The sequence below is a fragment of the Stylophora pistillata genome, chromosome 3 (genome assembly GCF_964205215.1).
Source record: "Stylophora pistillata chromosome 3, jaStyPist1.2, whole genome shotgun sequence".
NCBI classification, from domain to species: Eukaryota; Metazoa; Cnidaria; class Anthozoa; order Scleractinia; family Pocilloporidae; genus Stylophora; species Stylophora pistillata.
Window position 1 is genome coordinate 14457501 of NC_142521.1, and position 19316 is coordinate 14476816.

General features: G+C 38.9%; 5 protein-coding genes across 9 annotated transcripts in view; 3 read left to right on the forward strand and 2 right to left on the reverse strand.

Annotated features, from left to right (window-relative positions):
• The window catches only part of LOC148734652 (Golgi-associated plant pathogenesis-related protein 1-like), a 29513-nt gene extending 10796 nt beyond the window's left edge, over nt 1-18717 (forward strand). Inside the window, exons 1-4 of one of the 5 annotated variants that reach the window (XM_088752156.1) lie at nt 14681-14779; nt 17343-17405; nt 17488-17731; nt 18205-18717. In XM_088752156.1, coding sequence (XP_088608282.1) covers nt 17360-17405; nt 17488-17731; nt 18205-18625 — 711 coding nt within the window. In that variant the 5' untranslated portion in view covers nt 14681-14779; nt 17343-17359 and the 3' untranslated portion in view covers nt 18626-18717. Of the gene's footprint in view, nt 1-14680; nt 14780-16587; nt 16815-17341; nt 17406-17487; nt 17732-18204 lie in introns of those variants that run through there. The other 4 variants (XM_088752154.1, XM_088752155.1, XM_088752153.1 and 1 more) reach the window with 4 other exon arrangements.
• LOC148734655 (uncharacterized) lies at nt 344-4192 on the forward strand. Its single transcript, XM_088752806.1, has 8 exons — nt 344-841; nt 1010-1115; nt 1535-1696; nt 1890-2012; nt 2198-2698; nt 2748-2969; nt 3395-3463; nt 3672-4192. Exons 1-8 carry the CDS (start codon nt 589-591, stop codon nt 4018-4020), a joined length of 1785 nt encoding a protein of 594 aa, XP_088608932.1. The 5' UTR covers nt 344-588; the 3' UTR covers nt 4021-4192.
• On the reverse strand, nt 3672-5835 carry LOC111328078 (uncharacterized). The gene is made up of 3 exons (XM_022932437.2): nt 5534-5835; nt 5219-5434; nt 3672-5018 (listed from the first exon to the last, which is right to left on the reverse strand). Exons 1-3 carry the CDS (start codon nt 5699-5701, stop codon nt 4509-4511), a joined length of 894 nt encoding a protein of 297 aa, XP_022788172.2. The 5' UTR covers nt 5702-5835; the 3' UTR covers nt 3672-4508.
• On the forward strand, nt 5828-7159 carry LOC148734656 (uncharacterized). The gene is made up of 2 exons (XM_088752807.1): nt 5828-6550; nt 6738-7159. Exons 1-2 carry the CDS (start codon nt 5887-5889, stop codon nt 7157-7159), a joined length of 1086 nt encoding a protein of 361 aa, XP_088608933.1. The 5' UTR covers nt 5828-5886.
• On the reverse strand, nt 10100-12462 carry LOC148734657 (uncharacterized). Its single transcript, XM_088752157.1, has 2 exons — nt 12125-12462; nt 10100-11572 (listed from the first exon to the last, which is right to left on the reverse strand). The coding sequence occupies exon 2, from the start codon at nt 11563-11565 to the stop codon at nt 10834-10836; it is 732 nt and encodes a 243-aa protein (XP_088608283.1). The 5' UTR covers nt 11566-11572; nt 12125-12462; the 3' UTR covers nt 10100-10833.
• Nucleotides 18718-19316: the final 599 nt, after the last annotated feature.

The following is a 19316-nucleotide window of genomic DNA, read 5'->3' on the forward strand; positions in this document are numbered from 1 at the left end:
AACATTCAAGAATGTGACTGAATTTATGTTTTAAAAAGCTGGAAATGTAAGGAAATTCTAACTGTAAGTGGAACGGTTTGAAGTCTATAATTCTACCATGGAGTGGGTTTTTTCGCACAAAATTTAGATCAGTAAACGTGTTATAAGACAAGAAAAGGCGGTGGCAATTCACTGGTCTTTCGCGAACATCAGCCAATAGCCTTTCCGTCTAGCAAAATGAGTATCAGAACTGTCACCTTGAAGACATTAGGGAGCTTAAGATCCGACATCTGGGACGGCAGACTTGGTCGAGGGGGCTTGGGGAGAGGTCGCCGTTGCAATGGCGCGAAAAATAGCCTTAAAGGATCCCTTCCAACCACAATACATTGCGCGCGCGATATGTGAAATCCGCCATTTTCTCTGCCATCCGGTATCGGACAAGTGGTGAAGTGGAAAGAAATCCTCGTTCATCCGAGTACATTTGCCTCACTGAGGCCTTGAATTTCCTCAATCGCGTTCCAAATTTATTGTTCTTTCTATTTGACTAGTTATTTCTTAATTATTTTTTCTGTTTGGGAGAAAATTTATCGGGTAAACCGGAGGCCTTCGATGGCCTTTCATGTTCCTCACCGCGGACGACCACAGGCAACCGAGGGAACAAAAAGAATTATCCTTCGAGAGTCAACTTTTCGCCTGTGGAATGAAAGGAAAGAATTGTTGAATATCAAGGGGCTAAGTAACAGCCAATTTGCCGAGATTTTGCTCCATCAAAACATTGAGGAGCTTCGTGCGAGGACGCTGAGGAGCAGTTCCTGTCAAGAACTGCCAGCTGAAACCTCTATCGACAACGGACCCAACTCAAGTAAGATTTGAGTTCCGTTCATCAGTCTATTTCTCTTCAAGGCTGGTGCACTTTCATTTTGATTTTTTCAAACTGTGTTATCTAAATCCAGTAAACAAAAACTGTTTTCCACTTTTTAGCATTGAGTTTGATTTTGGTCGACTCATTTATAAATGATGTTCTGTATAGGTAGACGTGAGCTCTTCCAATCTACCCCTTTGAGCAAAAGAGCAAGGATCGAAATTGATGTATCTCCTGTAGTTCCGGGCAGAAACGAAGAGGACACAAATACACTGTGAGTACACGCGTTTTACATCAGTTTCACTGAACTTTTAGCCTCAAACTAATGGTAGGCTGGATGAATGTATAGCTGAAAGTATTATTCTGACCTGCTTTTCATCAAATTGACATGCGAATAAACATAAATATCATTCTTATTGCATACGACACCAGTGCTTCCAGGGAATTTCTAATATGATTTGTTTTACACAAACAAACCTTGGCCAACTTCTTGTGGTAATGTTTCAGTTGTCTTTTTATTGCTATGATGATGATGATGATGATGAGGATGATGATATCGTAATTCTTTAATTTTTAATTATTATACTTTATTACTTTTCCTCAGTTTTCTAGCCCTGAACATTCACACAAATCGTGTTTTGAATTACCACTGCATTGTAATTTTGGACATTGTTATCTTTATTTTCCTCTCAGTGTCGATATAACTGGGGTATCCGTTGGGCAAGAACCAAAAAAAGATGATTTTCGGGCTCAAGAAATCTCAGTGTCTGCAGTGTCACTTGCGCAGGGTATGGCTACCCTCAATCCTGAATTTGGGAGTCTCAGAGGAGATCCTTTTGTGGATGATAGTATGGGGTATGTACATGTGTATTAATTGATTTAACTTTACTGCAAATTTAGGATCATGTTTTGGTTATATATCTTGATCCTCCACTGTTGAGTGCATTGAACACAACATCTTTTCATGTTCAAGATGTCCCTCATGATTATTTCTAATGTCAATAACAAACAATATTTAAGCTTTCATTGTTTTGTCCTTTGTTCCTAGTTCTGGTCCTGTTTCAAGTGATGAGTCCATTGACAGTTCTTTGTCTGATTATGAATCTTCTGATGCCCTGTCCAGTGAAGGTGAACGTGAAGAAGATGACCTGTATCAGCCTCTGTCTTTCAGGTCAGTAAATATCAAATTGATGAAAAAGAAACATCTTGTACTTATTCTAGGGATTGTAAGGTGAAATCCTGAGGTATGAGATTAAGGAAGATTATTTTGGCAGTCAAATGTAAAACTGCCCATATGCCGCAAGAATTTGAAATAATATTAATTTTGATGATTTCAACTAATGTATTGCATTGTAGCTCCTATGAGCATTCAGTAGATGAAAGTGCAACTCTGACAGCTATTGAATCATGCCCTATTGCTGAAGGAAAGTCAGTGGTTCAAGGGCATCAAGAAGAACCTGTAAATACCTGTTCTGATGTTCTACCAGAAATGGTATCTCGTACTTGTCAAGAACACAAGAAAATGTTACAGGAAACTATTCAGAAGGATTTTAAGGAACTTATGAAGGGCAAAAGTTCATCATTAAAATATCAAGCCCTGTATGAAGGTGCACGAGTGATGGTGGATGTGGAGAAAATTTTGCCATTGTTTGAGGTTCCATGTGGGAAGAAAAGTTGTGGAGAAAAAAATGAAGTTGTGGAGCAAAAGCTTGAAGCTGGTGTGTTGACAGTTATATACCAGTGCAAAAATGGCCATCGTTGTGTCTGGCACTCATCCAAAGTTCTTTCAATCAAAGGTGGGCAGAAAGTGTTTGTTTCATCAACTCTCTTGGCAGCAGCTGGCAAGCAACAGTTGCAGTGTCATCCAACTGTGCTTCAGATGACAGTTATTTACAGGCAAGTAGTGAATTAAATTGGTAATATTCTTGCAGGAAATGTGGATCGGAGTAATCCACCATGTCTGTGGAGAGCACGAGTGGGAGAATGGTGAGTGCTCCCATGGACAGTTGACTGATGTAGAAGAGGGAAAGGAGATTTTAGCTAAAGACTCAAAAGCAGCAGAGGAGTTGCGGAAAATAGTATTTGACGCTGAATGGTTGAAGTCTCTACAACACTATGTGAGATTTAGGTATGTTCTTCCTGTCTGGATGCAGAACACACAACATACATTTGTCCCTAGTTACCATTATGAATGAGTTGTATCAAAAAATAGATGTTCAATTATCAGATTACAAGAATGAAGTTGGAATCATCAAAGCCTACCATGCCATACCAGAAACTTTATTTTACATTCAGACTTGCAGAGTAGCAATTGCTGTTCGTTGAAAACAGTAACAAGATATTTGACATATGTAACCTACCATGAGAAATTCTCACTCAGGGTTTGTTGCAAAATTATCCAAACATTACAACATTTGTTAATTTAATCCTTCACGTTTTATAATCTTTCCCTTCTAAATTTTAAAATTTTGGAAATTATAACTTTTGATTTGGGGCACTCCTGGTATTGGAAAGGTTGATAAATGGTTGTTTTGCTTGTTTTCACTCCTCTAGGCACACAAGTAAACTGGAGAACTTTAACTCTATGTGCCTGAAATATGCTTCCAAACGAATTGCATTTTCGTAAGTAGCAATCATTATTCATGCACATATATTTCAATTTTTTTTTTTAATGTTTGTTAATCCCCCCCCCTTTTACTTGACAACATAATTATTTCGAGGTTAATTTGAGATAGCACAAAAAAAAAAAAGAAAAGAAAAAAAAATTGCCATACACTGCCTCATTTAAGAACCTGCTAATTAGAGAATGAATGATTTTATCTATTCTTAGATATGAAGTCTTCACCGGAAGGTGTTTGTTGGCTGTGCTGGATCACAACTTCCATCTTTTCCGGAAGACAATCAGTGGAAAATTCAAGAAATTGTACTCGAAGCGGTCTGGAAACTGGAGAGCAGAAGCAGTGAAAGAGGACAAGAGCTATAGCTACTGGCCAGCACTATTTGCAGAAATATTGTGTAAGAGAGCCGAGGATCTGGAAACTGCAGCAAGACATGTAACTGTGTCTCCAACAAATCCACAGCACCTTGCCCCAACCATAGCCATGAGGGAGTCACCAACTACTGGAGATTTGGTCGCTGCAAGATTGTCAAGATTCAAACAGCAGAAACAGAAATCTTAGTAAACCCACATGGTGACAATTGTCATGATGAAGAAGTGGGAGGATGATTAATCATTGCTTTATGAACTTTTGAATGTTCTTACAATTAGTTTAAAAATGGTTGAGGAACTTTCAAAAACAGGAGATTTTTTACTACAATATATAAGCTCTAATAAAATGTTTTTATCCTTGGCCAACTCATAATTGCTGATAAATGTGTAAACATAGATCGAAAATTTTCTCAAAAACCCGTCCGTTTTTCGAAGCTATAATCAGAATTTTTATAAATCATAGTTGGCCTTTGTCTAACAACTCTCATTCATAAACTCGGGTAAGAGAAAGGGGAAATCGTTTTTCCCAAACCAACACTCAAAAAAATTTCATCAGATATTTGAACGAGAGGAGTAACAATTACTAGTAGCTTACCAATGTGGTACACTTTGCAAAAATTTTCGCAAAATTACAACAGTTCATCAAGAACAATAAATAACAAAATGCTTATTCAGCAACTAGGATTGCCTATATCCCATATAAATGCCATCTGGAGCAGGATAGAATCTCCTTATTGTGAGAACAACGCATGAAGGCAAAACACGTCGGTTTCCCTTTCCCAGTTTCCCATATTTCCATAAACAGTACTGTCTGTAGGCTGCCTTTCTAAAGGAATTTGAAGAATAATCCGGTTCTTCGGCCAGTATGTCGAACCTAGCCCGGATAGCTAACGTCAATACTTCCCGGTCAAGGCAGATGTTTTGAAACATGGCGTATGAAGTGGCACAAGTTCTCTTTCTACAACAAACATTCTCCAAATCTAGAGGCATTGGTCTACAAACTGAACAATCACACCATTCAGGAACATCATCTCGATCAGGACCAGGATCAGGATCAGCAGAGTGTGCTGCAGAGTCGCTGATTTCTGCTCGGATGTTTTTCGCATAATCCAGACTTCCCTTGCCTTGGCTGAGAACTCTTAGAAGGATGTGGTCTTTTTCATCCGTGGCCAGGGTTTTAATAAATTCCTTGTGGAGAGAATGAAAAATGATTGAGTGAACTTGAAAGACAGTAGCATGCTTTCATCGAGAAAAAAGTTTCGGGTTATTTTGAAACAAATTCGATTTTAAAGTTGCCGAGTTTACAGTGAATGTGTGAATGCTTTGTTGGGAAATGTAACCACCGAAGGCAACGATGGCGTGGACACATATCTTAGAACTAAACTTACTTGTATTTCCCTTTGTGCAGTAGCGGCTTGCTCTTGATGACGAGAAAAAGCACTGGGGTTTCTATTCACCACAACTTCGACCGTCTTGTTCTTGCACGCCGTTCTCTTAGTTCCACACGTGCAGCTGCTGGAGCATTTTATCGACGCATTTTGGCATGGACAGCCAGGAGTTTTAGCCGTCTTTTTGCGGCTACATGAATTCTTACAGGAACAGGTCTGGGACAGGAGAAAATACTTGCTATTGTAAATCGATGAATTTCAAGAAAGGATTTCTGGTCTTGTACTATCACGCAGAAAATGTAGTATTGAGCTTACCACTCGATTCACGATCGCCAAAGGCAAAGGGACAACGTGAGATGTTGATACGATGGATTCCTCGTTTCCTCGGCCGCGTGGTGCCACAGGCGAACCGTACACATTTACGGGTGTCGATGGCCCTTCAACATCGATATTCCTGCTTGTCTCGTGGTCTGTTTCTTCCATTTTTGTCGCAATTGACGTCGATCTCTTGACCTTTCGTCACGTCACGCCGTTTGCGAATCACGCTGCTGGCATCAAAACAATAATAGAGGCGCGCAGGGTATTGTGGTTGGAAGGGATCCTTTAAGATAGCGCGCGCGACGGCGGCTGTAGTAGCTTTCCTCTTCGAAGTTAATTTAGGAAAAGCAATGGCTACCTTTAGAAAGGCTCGTGAATTGTTGATAACAAGTTTTGATGATGGTGACATTTCAGAAGATGAATTTTTACTGTTGTACGATGCCAACACTTCAAAGAATCTCGATTATCCCTACCAGAATTACGAACATTTTGACCCGGAAGGACTCGACGAAAGTGAGTGCTTGGCAGAGTTTCGTTTCCGAAAGAGGGATATACCTGTTCTCGTAGACGCAATGGGGCTGCCTGATTCGTATACATGTGAACAAGGGACTGTATGTGATGGAATTGAAGGCCTTTGTCTTTTGTTGAGAAGATTAGCGTACCCTTGTAGGTGCAGTGACCTAATCCATCGTTTTGGCCGCCCAGTACCAGCAATTTGTATGATCACTAATCATGTACTGGAAACTGTGTACGGCTTACATCATCACCGTCTGACAGCATGGAACCACACCTTAATGAGCCCCCCTCTACTTCAGAGTTATGCTGATGCCATACAAAGGAAAGGAAGTCCCCTGCCGAATTGCTTTGGCTTCATAGATGGTACAGTAAGACCCATTTGCCGACCACAAGAAAACCAAGGAATTGTGTACAACGGACACAAAAGAGTCCACGGATTGAAATACCAATCTGTTGCATTGCCCTGTGGTATAATAGCCAACATGTACGGGCCAGTAGGTAATGGAAATTATTCCTTTCAATTTTTAGTCACACGAGAACCATCTGTCACACGGTAAATACAAGCAGAGTGATAGATAGGTGAAAGCAGTTTTAGGTGTGAAACATATCAAGTAGTAGAAATAAAACGCATTTTTTTTTAAAGTACAAAACACAATTTTCAATCAAAATGAGCATTTTCTTCCAGAGGGCCGCAAACACGATGCTGGAATGTTAGCTGATTCTGGCCTTCTGCGAATCCTTGAACACAATGCTTTTTCTCCCACTAGTAACCCCATGGCCTTATACGGTGACCCTGCTTACCCATTAAGAGTTCACCTTGTTGTGCCATATCGCGCTACAGGTATCACTCTTCAGATGGAAGAGTTTAACAAGTCAATGAGCAATGTCCGCATTTCAGTAGAATGGCTTTTTAGGGATATTGTTAACTATTTTAAATTTGTGGATTTTAAGAAAACTAAAAAATTCTGCAATCAGCGACAGTGGCACTTCATACTCCACGATGACATTCACTCAACGGACTTAAATAGAGGAGGACTTCATCTTGGGGAGACAGGTATTGCCAAAATGTATAACAACTTCGCGAATAAATTACATGAATGTAGTTGACCTACTGGCCGTCTGTTCAATTCAGAGCGTAATCGCGACCTTGGAAATCCAATCGTTTCTCACGAATTTCTCCCGCCTAAACGAGGCTTTAAATTGGCCTCGCTAAATATCAATAGTCTTTCTGCACACATTGATGAACTAAGAATGTTGCTTTCCGACAGACCTATCGATATCTTAGCCATAAATGAAACTAAATTGGATGACACAATAGGCGATAAAGAAATACATATTTCTGGCTATGAATCTATTCGTAGAGATCGCTCTACTAACGGTAGGTCTGGAGGGGGTGTTTGTTTTTTTATTCGTTCCGAAATCAATTATTCTGTTCGCTCTGATCTAATATGTGAACAAATAGAAAGTTTGACTGTCGAAATCAAGAAGCCCAGATCAAGGCCTTTTGCCGTTATGACCTGGTATAGACCCCCTGATTCTTCAATTGACCTTTTTAGACCATTTGAAGAACTTATTGGAAAACTAGACTCAGAAAATATCGAATATTACGTCGTAGGATATCTGAATTGTAATATGGCCGCACCTAAGTTTGACAAAAGTACAAATATCTTATCTAGTATTGCTGATGTTTACGGCCTTGACCAGTTAATAACTGAACATACTAGAATTACCGACAAATCACGTACTTTAATTGATCTAATTTTTACAAATACTCCAGATAGGGTCGTCTGCTCAGGGATCTCACATATAGGCATCAGCGATAACAGTTTAGTTTACGTTTTTCGTAAAGTTTCTATTGAATCGACAACGAATAAGCATACTACCCTGAGATATAGGAAATTTAAGAATTTTAACTCTGATCACTTTCGTAACGATATAGGTCAACAGGATTGGAGTAGCATCGAAAGCTATTCTGATCCTAATTTAATGTGGGCTGCATGGAAACAACTATTCCTGGAATGTGTAAACAAGCATGCCCCACTTCATGTAAAACGGGCGCGCGCCTCAAAGTCACCTTGGATTACACCTTACTTAAGGAAACGAATACATGACAGAGATATTCTTAAATTGAAAGCATCGCGTTCTAAGGATGCTAATGACTGGCTACAATTTAAAAAATGTCGCAACCTAGTTAATAACGAAATCAAAAAAGCAAAAGAGCTCTTTTATAAAAGAGCATTAGATGAAAACGAAGGCAATTCGCGTCAGACATGGAGGATTGTAAATGAGCTCATGTCGAGGAAAACTAATAATTGTTCCATAAAAGAAATCAAAAGCAACGGTAACTCTATTTACGGCCCTCCTGAGCTGGCCGATGCCTTCAACAATCACTTTTCTTCTATTGGACCCAAGCTTGCTAGCCAGATTTATTCTAATAATGGTCCATCACACCTACATTACCTTGAGGGAACTGACAAACGTTTTGAGTTAAAATGTATTAATCCTTCTAAAGTGTTCTCACTTTTGTCTAAGCTTTGTAAATCGAAAGCCACAGGCTTAGATATGATATCTTCTCGACTTCTTAGGGAGTGCGCCGATCTGATAGCTGATCCATTGTGTTCTATTTTTAATCAGTCCATCAGATCAGGTGTTTTCCCTCAGGAATGGAAATGCGCAAAAGTTATCCCACTTTTCAAAGAGGGAGATCACTCCGACTTAAACAATTATCGCCCAATTTCTATCGTCCCTATAGTAGCTAAGGTGTTTGAGCGTATCATTTACGACCAGGTTTACGGTTATCTCACTGAAAACAATTTGATTTCCAGCCAGCAATCTGGTTTTCGTTCGCTCCATTCAACTGTTACTGCCTTGTTGGAGGCCACAAACAATTGGGCCTTCAACATTGATAAAGGCAGTATAAATGCAGTTGTTTTTCTCGACCTAAAAAAGGCTTTTGATACCGTTGACCATACAATTCTTATGTCTAAATTATTCGAATATGGTATCCGCGGTATCGCTTATGAATGGTTTAGCTCATACCTAGATAATCGCCATCAACAATGTTTTGTAAATGGTTCGCTCTCAATTAGTCAAGTTATCACTTGTGGAATTCCGCAAGGAACAATTCTAGGACCTTTGCTTTTTGTTCTATACATAAATGATCTTCCTAATTGCCTGTCTAATTCAGTTGCACGTATGTATGCCGACGATACTCACCTGACCTTTGCCAGTAACAACATAGAAATGATCAATGATGTTATGAATCACGACCTATCCAATGTTAACACATGGCTCACTGCAAACAAATTGACTCCAAATTCATCTAAAACTGAATTCATGTTAATTGGATCGCGGCAAAGGATAGGTACCTACGACACTTCCCCTAAACTAATCATAGGTGGTGACATAATTAAACAAGTTAGCTCAGTCAATTCTCTGGGTGTACATATAGACGAAAACCTTTCATGGAATATGCACATTGAAAAAATAGCCAAGAAAATCGCATCGGGCATTGGAGCAATTAAACGTTGTAGGCCTTTTGTTAATCGAACCACGCTTGAGTCCGTTTTCAATGTCTTAGTTCAACCGTACTTTAATTACTGCAGCGAGGTCTGGGGGCATTGTAACAAGGGTCTTTCGAATAAGCTCCAAAAGTTGCAAAACCGGGCTGCCCGTATTCTGACCTTCTCCAGTTATGACACAAGCGCTGAACCTCTTTTTGTGCAACTTAACTGGAGACGGTTAGATACTCAGCGACAAATACAAGTGGCCACCATGGTCTATAAATATATACATGGTCTTGCGCCCGACTATCTTGGTTCTCTTTTCACTAAATATGATCCTCCATATAATCTAAGGAACTCTGAAAACAAACTAGCTGTTCCATTGCCCCTCACCAATTTCCTGAAAAATAGCTTTAGCTATAACGGTGCGGTTATCTGGAATAGCTTGTCCCCTGAATTGCGGCAAGCAAAATCACTTCAATCCTTCCGAAATGGTTGTCGCAATTTCTTCGTCTGAATCGACAAAACACACACGGCATCTATGTAAAGCAGAATTTCTTTATTTTTTTCTATTTCACTTTTAAATTTTAGATCATGTTTATATAGATTAAAATAGATTGTAACTGTCATAATAGATTGTAATAATATTATTATTTTATCTGATAGATTTACCGTGTCTAAATAAAAATAAAGTTCAAAGTTCAAGTTAAAAGATATCATTGAGTGCGGTGGGAAAGATGTACATTGTATGTGCAATTTTAAAGAATGCCATGACTTGCTTGTATGGTAATTTTACATCAGATTTCTTTGACTTTGACCCGCCAACCCTTCAGGATTATTTTTCCTGACAATTAAAATTATTTGTAACCTGAAATGGATTTCAGTGATAAATTAACGTGAAAGACACAAGTGATCAATAAGATGTAGCAGTGTATGTCTGCAGCCTGCCAATAAACTACTGTTTAAAGTTTTGGTATTTATTCTGTAGTATTTGTAGTCAGGTCAACTGATGTATAACAACAACTATAATTAATTTCAAAGGGGTTCCGAATTCATTTCAGAGGGTACAAGGTATAACAACACCAGGGAGAGAGCAGAGGAGTAAGCGGACCTTCCCAACAAAATTCAGAGAAAATGCTCCAAAATTGCAACAGACCCCCCCCCCTCCCCCTCATATCAATCCTCTTTAATCTTACAAAAACGTAGTCAAAAGGCCTCAAAATTTACACAAAACACGGGGTAGAACCTCTACAACGGGATTTAACGCATTCCTGTTACTCAATGTTTTTCTAAAAGACTCAAAATGATTTGTGACTGCTGTTGTTGCATGGCAGCAAACATCTGCTGAAACTGTTGCATTTGATTCTGTTGCTGCTGGACTTGCTGGGCCATCATTTGCATCAATTCTTGATGTTGCTTTTGAGACTCATCTTGCTTTCCTCTCTCCACATCCAGGCGCTGCATCTGCAATTTCAACTCTTCAGCTTTCCATTTCTGAACCATATCATTTTTCTCACGTAGACATGCCACTGTGTCCCCACCACTCTTCCTTGTGACTTTTCGCTTAGGTTGTGCATTCTCTACGTCCTCGACTTCATCACCACCCTTCCTTTTCTGAGTTGAACGCATGCTCTCCATTGCTCTATTCCGCATCTCGCCAGCTCTGGCATTATCCTCCTTTTTCTTGTCAACTTCCAGACTGTTTTCAGCATCAGCCTCCTTTTCCAGTATTTCCTCTAAAGCTTCCTCGACGTCACTCATGTCAGTCTCAATTCCGCTGGCCTCTTTCTCTTCTTTTAACTTTTTCTTTAATTTTTCGATGAGTAGCGTGTAACGCTCTCTCACCGAGCGCTTATTAACTTTAAATGTTGGAATTTTCAAGGAGTTGAGACTACTGGCAATTTTTTCCCAAATCTGCCCTCTTGCGATACTTCCCTTTTTAGTTTTGAAGGGCTCTAGGGCCAGAATTTCTTGACAGAGGGAGTGGTCATGGTCATCTGTCCACTCCATGTTCGATCTATATTTTGAGAAAATATAACTTATGTTTAAAAAATCCTGGTGAGTCTGCTAACTAAGCTTCAATTTCAACCACTTAGTTCAGTTCAGAACTCTCTAAAATAAATCAGAGCATTCTTGTTTATGTATGTCGTGGTTCAAATTTTTTTGGTTTAAAAATGCTCAAACGACGTTATTTTTTGTTTCCCTCTGTCGGTTTTTTGTAATAGATGCGAGACAAAGGACGACCCGAATAAAAACTGGTTTGAAACTTTTAAACACAGGAAAATTTGAATCATAATGTGGAAAACAGCATAATACAGGTATAATCTTATCTTTTTGATAAATGTTTAACCAATTTCCAGCACCAAACTATCAGTTTCACGCCGAATCAAATACGTTTTTTATGGCTAGAAAAACATTACGGAAACTGTTGATTACAAAAATTTTCTCAGATAATTGTTAAACTCGAGAAAAGACAAATGGAATAATATCATGCCCATAAATTAAAGCCAGAACAAGTTTACAAATTTTTCATTGAAATAAAGAGAAATAGTGAAATTGTAGAACTTACTGGTTGCTTTCTTTGTTGACATCGACCCAGTACTAGTGATGAACTGTTAATGAGAAAGGCTAACGAATAAAGTTAAATTTCCTCGAACAAATCGTTTATTTTTGCTCAGCTATTTCACAGACATCCTCTGTTAACAATAAACTGTCAAAATTGCCAACAATTTTCGCTCAAAGTAAGTTAAAATGGCTTTGTTTTGTTAAACTTTACTCACGTTCTAGCCGCGACGGCAAAATGGCTTTCTTCACGTCACAGACAAGGCCGCGACGGCTGGAAACCTCACAACGACAGCAACCGGAAGTAATTCTGGCAGTAACTTCATTTCCGCTTGCCGTCCCAGATGTCTGCCGTCGTAGGATCTTAAGCTCGTTATTATTTTACAGTGCTACCTAACAGGGTAAATATCACCTACTATTGAAAACTCTGAGCATTGCGTGATAGTGGCCTGTGCAAAGAAACAGGTAGCTCATATCCAACGCGCACTCATGGAATAATCGTTAATTAGACGTTTTGTTCAGTGTGTAGTATCGCTGAGTATTTTTACGAGTTGTGCAGTATTTTAACGAGCCCGTAGGGCGAGTCAAAATGCAAATAACGAGTAAAAATACCTGCGATACAACACAACTAAACGTCCAATAAGTTATTTATTATCCAACACGCCAAACTGTTAGTTCAGTGCGGGCGAATTTCGTGGATGTTTATTTACGGGGAGTGCGTGACAGAAGTATGCGAAGCGGAACGGAATTGGCGCGTTTTCGTGTTGCTGTTTCTATTTTCTTCAATAAATGAAGAAATTTCCTGGTCGTCTAGCTGTTTTACTTTGTTCGATTCATCTACTAAACTTGGATCTATATTTGCCAGCCATTCTGACTCTTCGTCGTCGGAAATATGATTCAAATTTTCCGCCATTTGTTTTTTTTTTTTTTCGTAACTACAATCTAATTCTTTGCTTGCGCGATGGGAGAAAACCTGTTTAACCGGTACTGTAGAGTACAAATACCGCGTGATATTTGTACTCGTCTATGGCATTATTTGTACTCTACTAAGTGTAGTTGGATCATAACACTGAGAATTTTGGACTGAAGATAAAATATCCAGAAGACATAGCTCCCCCTCCACCTGGGACTGCTGCCCCTTGGCCGGGGATTCCAACCCCCTCTGATGGAACCTCTCTTGTAGATGTTATACGCCCTTTAGAAATATCACGAAATAAGTCTTGAGTCACAAGCCGCAGAGAGAATAATTTAATAACTTTTTGTACTATATTACTTCAATTTTTGAGCATATACCAAAACAAATGTTCACTTCAGTCTCTGTGGCTAGTGGTGGATAACCGCCCGCCGCCCGGTTAGCCCATATTTTAAAGCGCCAGACTCTCAGGTTCTTAGAATAACTGAGGAGAATGTGCTGCCTTCGCCAAGACATCTGCAAATTGTTAGACATTCTAGTTTTCTCGGGTAACAGTGAAAAAATGTAGGCCCCGTCTCCTACATCTTCTCGTTACCGCCTAGCAGTGGACGTTAAAGAATCCACGCACTTCTCGCAAAGAGTAGAGAACGTAGATCCCGGTGTGGTGGTCTGGCCTTGTTTTCAAAAATTCCAAAATTGGGGACACCTGCAAAATTTCCTTTCAAAAGCTTGTAAACCGCCCAGTGTAGTCTGGCTAAAGTCCACTGAAAAGTAATGTAAAGCGCATTAAAGCATATAAAGAATGCGCTATATTAAAACATCCTTATCGATATTTACCTCGCCGCTTCATGATTCCATCAATGTCCACCACTAGCCACTTCCACTTCGGTGAAAAGCTGTTGATCACAGCGAGTGTGTGCGTTTATTTGCTGTCATATTATTAGCGCCAATCTCTAATCCTAATTTTTAGCTGCTCCCCTCCGCTCTCAGTGAAAATCACTTTTCCTCAAAAGGAGGTATGTTTAAAATCAATATATGCACCAGCAAAGGAAAAACGGTCCACAACATATTAGATTGTTAAAAAAAGTTGCGCCATGAATTGTTCTTGCTTAGGTAATCGCTAGCTTTTTTAATGTATCAGGTATCGAAGGTTGAAACGAAAACTGTACACTGCGAACTGTTTTCAAAGAAAGCATAAAGATATAAAGGATTCTTAGTTGTTTTAGTACTGAGCGTTTTTAAATTGGAAATTGATTGTCCTGTAATGGTTCCAAGCAAAGTCTGGGACCCTCACGGAAGTGAAGCTAAACGCCTAAAAAAATAAAAAAGAAAAATATATTAGAGAAAGAAAAGAGAAAAGAAAAAGTTATCAAAAACATCGATTCATTCGTTGCATCAAGGACTTTGAACTCTTTAAATTACTTTTCGAGCTCTCTACAAAGTAAGGTGAAGAAAGCGAATTAGCTTGTAGGCGTTACGAAATATTCGAAGCGTAACTTAGTATGTTTAAGATACCAGGAAATGAGAAATGTTCGAAATATCTTGAAATTAGGTCATAGTCAACTTTGTTTTATGCATTTGGCTGCCAAGGGTGGTAAATTACCTGCGAAAGGCATAAGGTAGCGAAGAGTGGTAAATTACCTGTGAAAGGTAGTTTTTGTAAGTGATAGCCGAAAGAGGCTAAAGAGGTCTGAGTTGTATTTGGTAAGCGTATTCAAATAAGGAGTTAATAACCTCGACAGCAAAAAGGTAAGACAAAATAGTGCTGATGGAAGTCTGAGACTGGTGATCGAAAGAAATGAAAAAGTTTATAAGAGCGCTTTCAAAGAAAACTAGTTTTGATTTTAAGACTCAGAACCTTAGAGCCACTCCACTTGTCAAGTTTTTCACAGGCTCTGTCTTAGAGTTTCAAAAGCTCCTCTATTTTTGGTACGAAGTAAAGGCGAGGCCGGGTTAGGCTAGGCTAGGCTACGCAGTATTTTTAAGTTAAGACTTTGGTCACGATTTCAAGCGTATAAGTAACTTAATTCCATTCCACAGTGTAAGATAACCCTATATTTCGTCAATCAAATCACATGACTTACCATTCAACTTAATTACTTCACAGTATCGCGGTATCGATATCGATATCGAAGAAAAACGCTAATATCGTACTGGTATCGCATCAATTTGGATAAACGGTATCAACCCATCCTTACTTTTTCCTACGCTCTCCCTAATTGACAGGTCTCATATCGTGACAGCCACTCATAAAAATAATTTCAAATTTTGCTTGGAAGCCCTTTCAATCACCTGTGTCATTTCGCAAATAAGAATTCTTCGGTGAAGCTTCTTTCTTTTTAAATAAATTAAGATTGCACCACCTTTTTTTTCTTTACTATCTATTAGCTAAAAGAATGTTCAGCTTCCGGAAGATCTTACCGTAATTATAGCCCTAAATTGTAAAATATTTCCATAAGTTTAAAAAAGAATACTATTGTTATTCACCAGCAAGAAGGTCCCTACAGAGAAAAACTGTGTGGACGTCTTGAATACTGCCCGATTGGGTCGTGAGGTCGGTTTCGATCTAGCAACAGAGAGATTTAGCAAGAGGACAGGAACGTCAGTTCACAACGGCACGCGCAGCAGAAATACCAGTAAGAATTTGGGTCGAAAACGTCGCCCCGTTATGTTTCAGAAGAGACTTAGCAGACGTTGCAACGGGACGTCAACACAGTATTTGTTCTAAAATTTCCTAAAATGGGCTTTCAAAGATCACCAACACAAATTTTCGGATTCAAAAAGAGCTTTAAGGACAACAGAATTATCTTCTTTGAGAGTTATGCAACAAGCGCAAACAGAGGATAATTATAATTACGGAAAGTAAGATGCTTGATAAATCAGTATGGTAAATTGGCTAGATTTTCATTGAAAAATCAGATGAAATCTTTCTTCGATTATGTGTGATGTCAAAATTTTCTTATGCTGGCGATCTCATACAGTTCCTTTACCAAATACAATACAAAACGAAATGAACTTTCTAGAATATGGGTTTTCCCTCCAAATTTACTTTTGTAACCATTTAATTAAGTCACAGTGTAAAGGTCACCTCGCCACTTAAAACTTACCAAAACGTAAAACATTGACTTTTCAGTCGTTAGAAACAAACTGACGTTTGTCCAGAATAAGCCGATAACCATTCTTCTCCATAAACGGAGTAGAGCTAATTACCTGAGAATATTTATTCATTTTACTGCTTGACAGAGCAAACATCTTCTGTTACTTCTGCCACAATCTGTTAACAAAACTTGACAAGTCTCTGTCAAGAGATTTGAAGAATTGTTTCAACATTAACATTTGTGACCATTAAAACGAAAAGGACTTTATCGAATATGGGTATTCCCTCAAAATTTACTTCTGTAATCATTTAATTAATTCACAGTGTAAAGGTCACCACCTGCAAAACTTACCATGCATTACGTAAAAAGGTGACTATTCAATCGTTAGAAACATACAGGTAATTGTCCAGGATAAACCAATAGCCTTTCTTCTCAGTTAACTGAGAAATACAGCTATTGGCCTGAGGACGTTAATTCATTTTGCTAATCAGATTGACAGAGCAAACATATTCTGTTACTTCTGGCACAGTCTGTTAACAAAACTCGACAAGTAATTGGAAAGAGATTTGAACATTGTTTAAAAGTAGACATCTCCGCATAATTTTTTTTTTTATTTGTATCATTTCTTAGGGTAAATTGATAATTGGTTACAAGTGCTATATTTAGAAGACTTTTTAATGATTTAAGTAAGCATTGTTACCACTAGTATTCAAAATGTGTACCTAATTGCTAAAGGAAAATTTAAGTTTTTAACTTTGATTTTTCAAAAAATAGGAAGAACATTATTAAAATAGAAAAAGGAAAAATTACGGGAACATTTCGCAGTTAAGATCCTTGATTGGTTCAATTAACCATTTTCCGTTTTCATCGAGACCGCGGGGACCTGCCGTATTTTTTTTCTCTTTTCTAATTTTGTTTTGTTTCTCTCCCCCTCTTTCTTGTTTCCTTTTTCGTTTGTTTTACTCATTGGTTTGTTTTGAGGTTTTAGATATCACCTAGGTATGAGTCATAACTTTACAAATGTCGGTATATCTCCATCGGGGATCCATGATAAAACTTGTCATCGTCAATACCTTTCTAAAGTCATTCCTCGATTCATTCAAATTAACCACTCTACACGAGAATAAGATTTAAACGTTGGTTGTTTGATCACATAAAACGTATCTTTAATATATCTCCTTTTCAACTCTTTGTTACTTTCTTTTTCTATGCAGGATTTCCTATTTAAAGAATGTGGATTTGTTATCTCTTGCTTGCCATTACAGCAGTCGATGGAGGTAAGGAATTAATATTCCTTATTGATTGCTTATCTTAAACTAAACTTAACATTTTTTGGCTTTTTTGCCTACTTTCTTTCAGCGTTTACCGAGGAAGAAGAACAGGGTTTAGCAAAGCACAATGAATTTCGACAAGTTCATGGGGTTCCTGCGATGACACTGGACAGACAAATGTGTGATGAGGCTAAACAGTACGCCCAAACGCTTTTAAATAGGGGTCACTTGGTGCATTCGCCGTCTTCAGAAAGAAGTGGGCAGGGAGAAAATCTTGCCATGGGATGTTCAATACGTGCTCCACAAACCATAGAAGAAGCCGTGACAAATTGGTGGGTTTCAATTTTGCGTTCTTGTTACGCGGATATTCGCTTAGATGAAGTTTCAAATTCGGCCTTTGAAAATAAGCTCGAGGCTACCGAGCAAAGCTGAGGTAGAATTGCTTGAATTAAAAGGCGAAAACTGTGAGGACAATAGTCAATTTTACAGTTGTGTGCTTAGTTGTCAAGCCTTTGAACAAGAGAAAGGCTAAGGGTGACCTTGTTAGGATACAGACGTTGCTGTTTTTCAAATATAAATTACTTTGTTATCATACTAACTAGACACTGCTCTCTATCACTACATGGTCACCTTCAGCCTCACTCCAAATCAAAGGCTTCGCAACTAAGTCCACAAATGTAAAATGGCTAATTTCGACAAAATCGGAACAGTTCAGGTCGCTCATCATGGGACGAGGTGTAAAGCCAAAACTGTCAAGGCCTAAGACATTGCTATGATCGCTAATTTTTTCCTCATTGTTTTCCAGGTACAACGAAGTCTGCGATCCGGGATACGATTTCGCCAGCGCCACCTTCTCTCGTGGAACAGGCCATTTTACGCAGGTAGTTTGGAAAGGCAGTGAGAACCTAGGAATCGGACGGGCAGAGGGTCGAAAACGGGGAATGTATTGTTCGTATACTGTGGCCAGATATAAACCAGCTGGAAACATGATGGGACAGTTTGCCCAAAATGTGCTGGTTGGCAACTTTGATAGTAGCAGCTACTGTGCATCAATTTCAAGCAAAAGACGAAGGTTCTTTGACAAGTATGGGAAAGCAGTGAAGGTGAAGGTATCAAAAGCTCCAGCTTTTAAAACGGGACCAGCGGAGATTCGTGGCGCTGGCCGGCCGGTTGAGTTATTGAATAGTAAGAAGAAAAAAACTGTTTCACACAAGCGCAATAAATGAGTCTCTGTGAAAGAAAAATAAAAATATATACACACACACACATATATATGTCACGATTATTGTACAGCTGATTAAAAGATAAAATCCTCAAATGCCGCTTTCTGACTCATTTTCATTTTCAGTTGCTCACGATGAACGTTTAAATCTCCAATATACTGTGACTGAATTTATGTTTTAAAAAGCTGGAAATGTAAGGAAATTCTAACTGTAAGTGGGAGGGTTTGAAGTCTATAATTCTACTACGGAGCGGGTTTTTTCGCACAAACTTTAGATCAGTAAACGTGTTATAAAACAAGAAAAGGCGATGGCAATTCATTGGTCTTTCGCGAACATCAGCCAATAGCCTTTCCGTCTAGCAAAATGAGTATCAGAACTGTCACCTTAAAGACATTGGGGAGTTTAAGCAAATCACTCCGGCTGGCGCTGCTACGGCTACCGGAAGTAAAATTGTCCAGAAACGAGTCATTGCGCATGTCAATGGTTCCCATCCAGCCGTAGCGGGAAATCCTTCTACGCGAGTGGGAAGGTTTCGGCGTAGTCTGTGGTACGTGAACTTATCTCGCTTCTTTCTTCGCTTTATACATTCTCCTGAGCAATTTTATCTATTGAAATACACTTAACGTCTTTAAAAATAGCTTATCAGGAATATTTGTCAAGCTTGCTGTCCCTTACCGAGTAAATTTGCCTTTAT

Bases quoted from the DNA above. Each gene is read 5' to 3' on its own strand.
- LOC148734655 (XM_088752806.1), top strand. From the start codon at position 589: ATGGCCTTTCATGTTCCTCACCGCGGACGACCACAGGCAACCGAGGGA. The intron at 2,013-2,197 runs GTCAGTAAATAT...ATTGCATTGTAG, and splicing joins TATCAGCCTCTGTCTTTCAG to CTCCTATGAGCATTCAGTAG. The intron at 2,970-3,394 runs GTATGTTCTTCC...TCACTCCTCTAG, and splicing joins CAACACTATGTGAGATTTAG to GCACACAAGTAAACTGGAGA.
- LOC111328078 (XM_022932437.2), bottom strand. From the start codon at position 5,701: ATGGAAGAAACAGACCACGAGACAAGCAGGAATATCGATGTTGAAGGG. The intron at 5,435-5,533 runs GTAAGCTCAATA...CTCCTGTCCCAG, and splicing joins TGGCGATCGTGAATCGAGTG to ACCTGTTCCTGTAAGAATTC. The intron at 5,019-5,218 runs GTAAGTTTAGTT...TCTCTCCACAAG, and splicing joins CTGCACAAAGGGAAATACAA to GAATTTATTAAAACCCTGGC.
- LOC148734656 (XM_088752807.1), top strand. From the start codon at position 5,887: ATGGCTACCTTTAGAAAGGCTCGTGAATTGTTGATAACAAGTTTTGAT. The intron at 6,551-6,737 runs GTAATGGAAATT...ATTTTCTTCCAG, and splicing joins CAACATGTACGGGCCAGTAG to AGGGCCGCAAACACGATGCT.
- LOC148734657 (XM_088752157.1), bottom strand. From the start codon at position 11,565: ATGGAGTGGACAGATGACCATGACCACTCCCTCTGTCAAGAAATTCTG.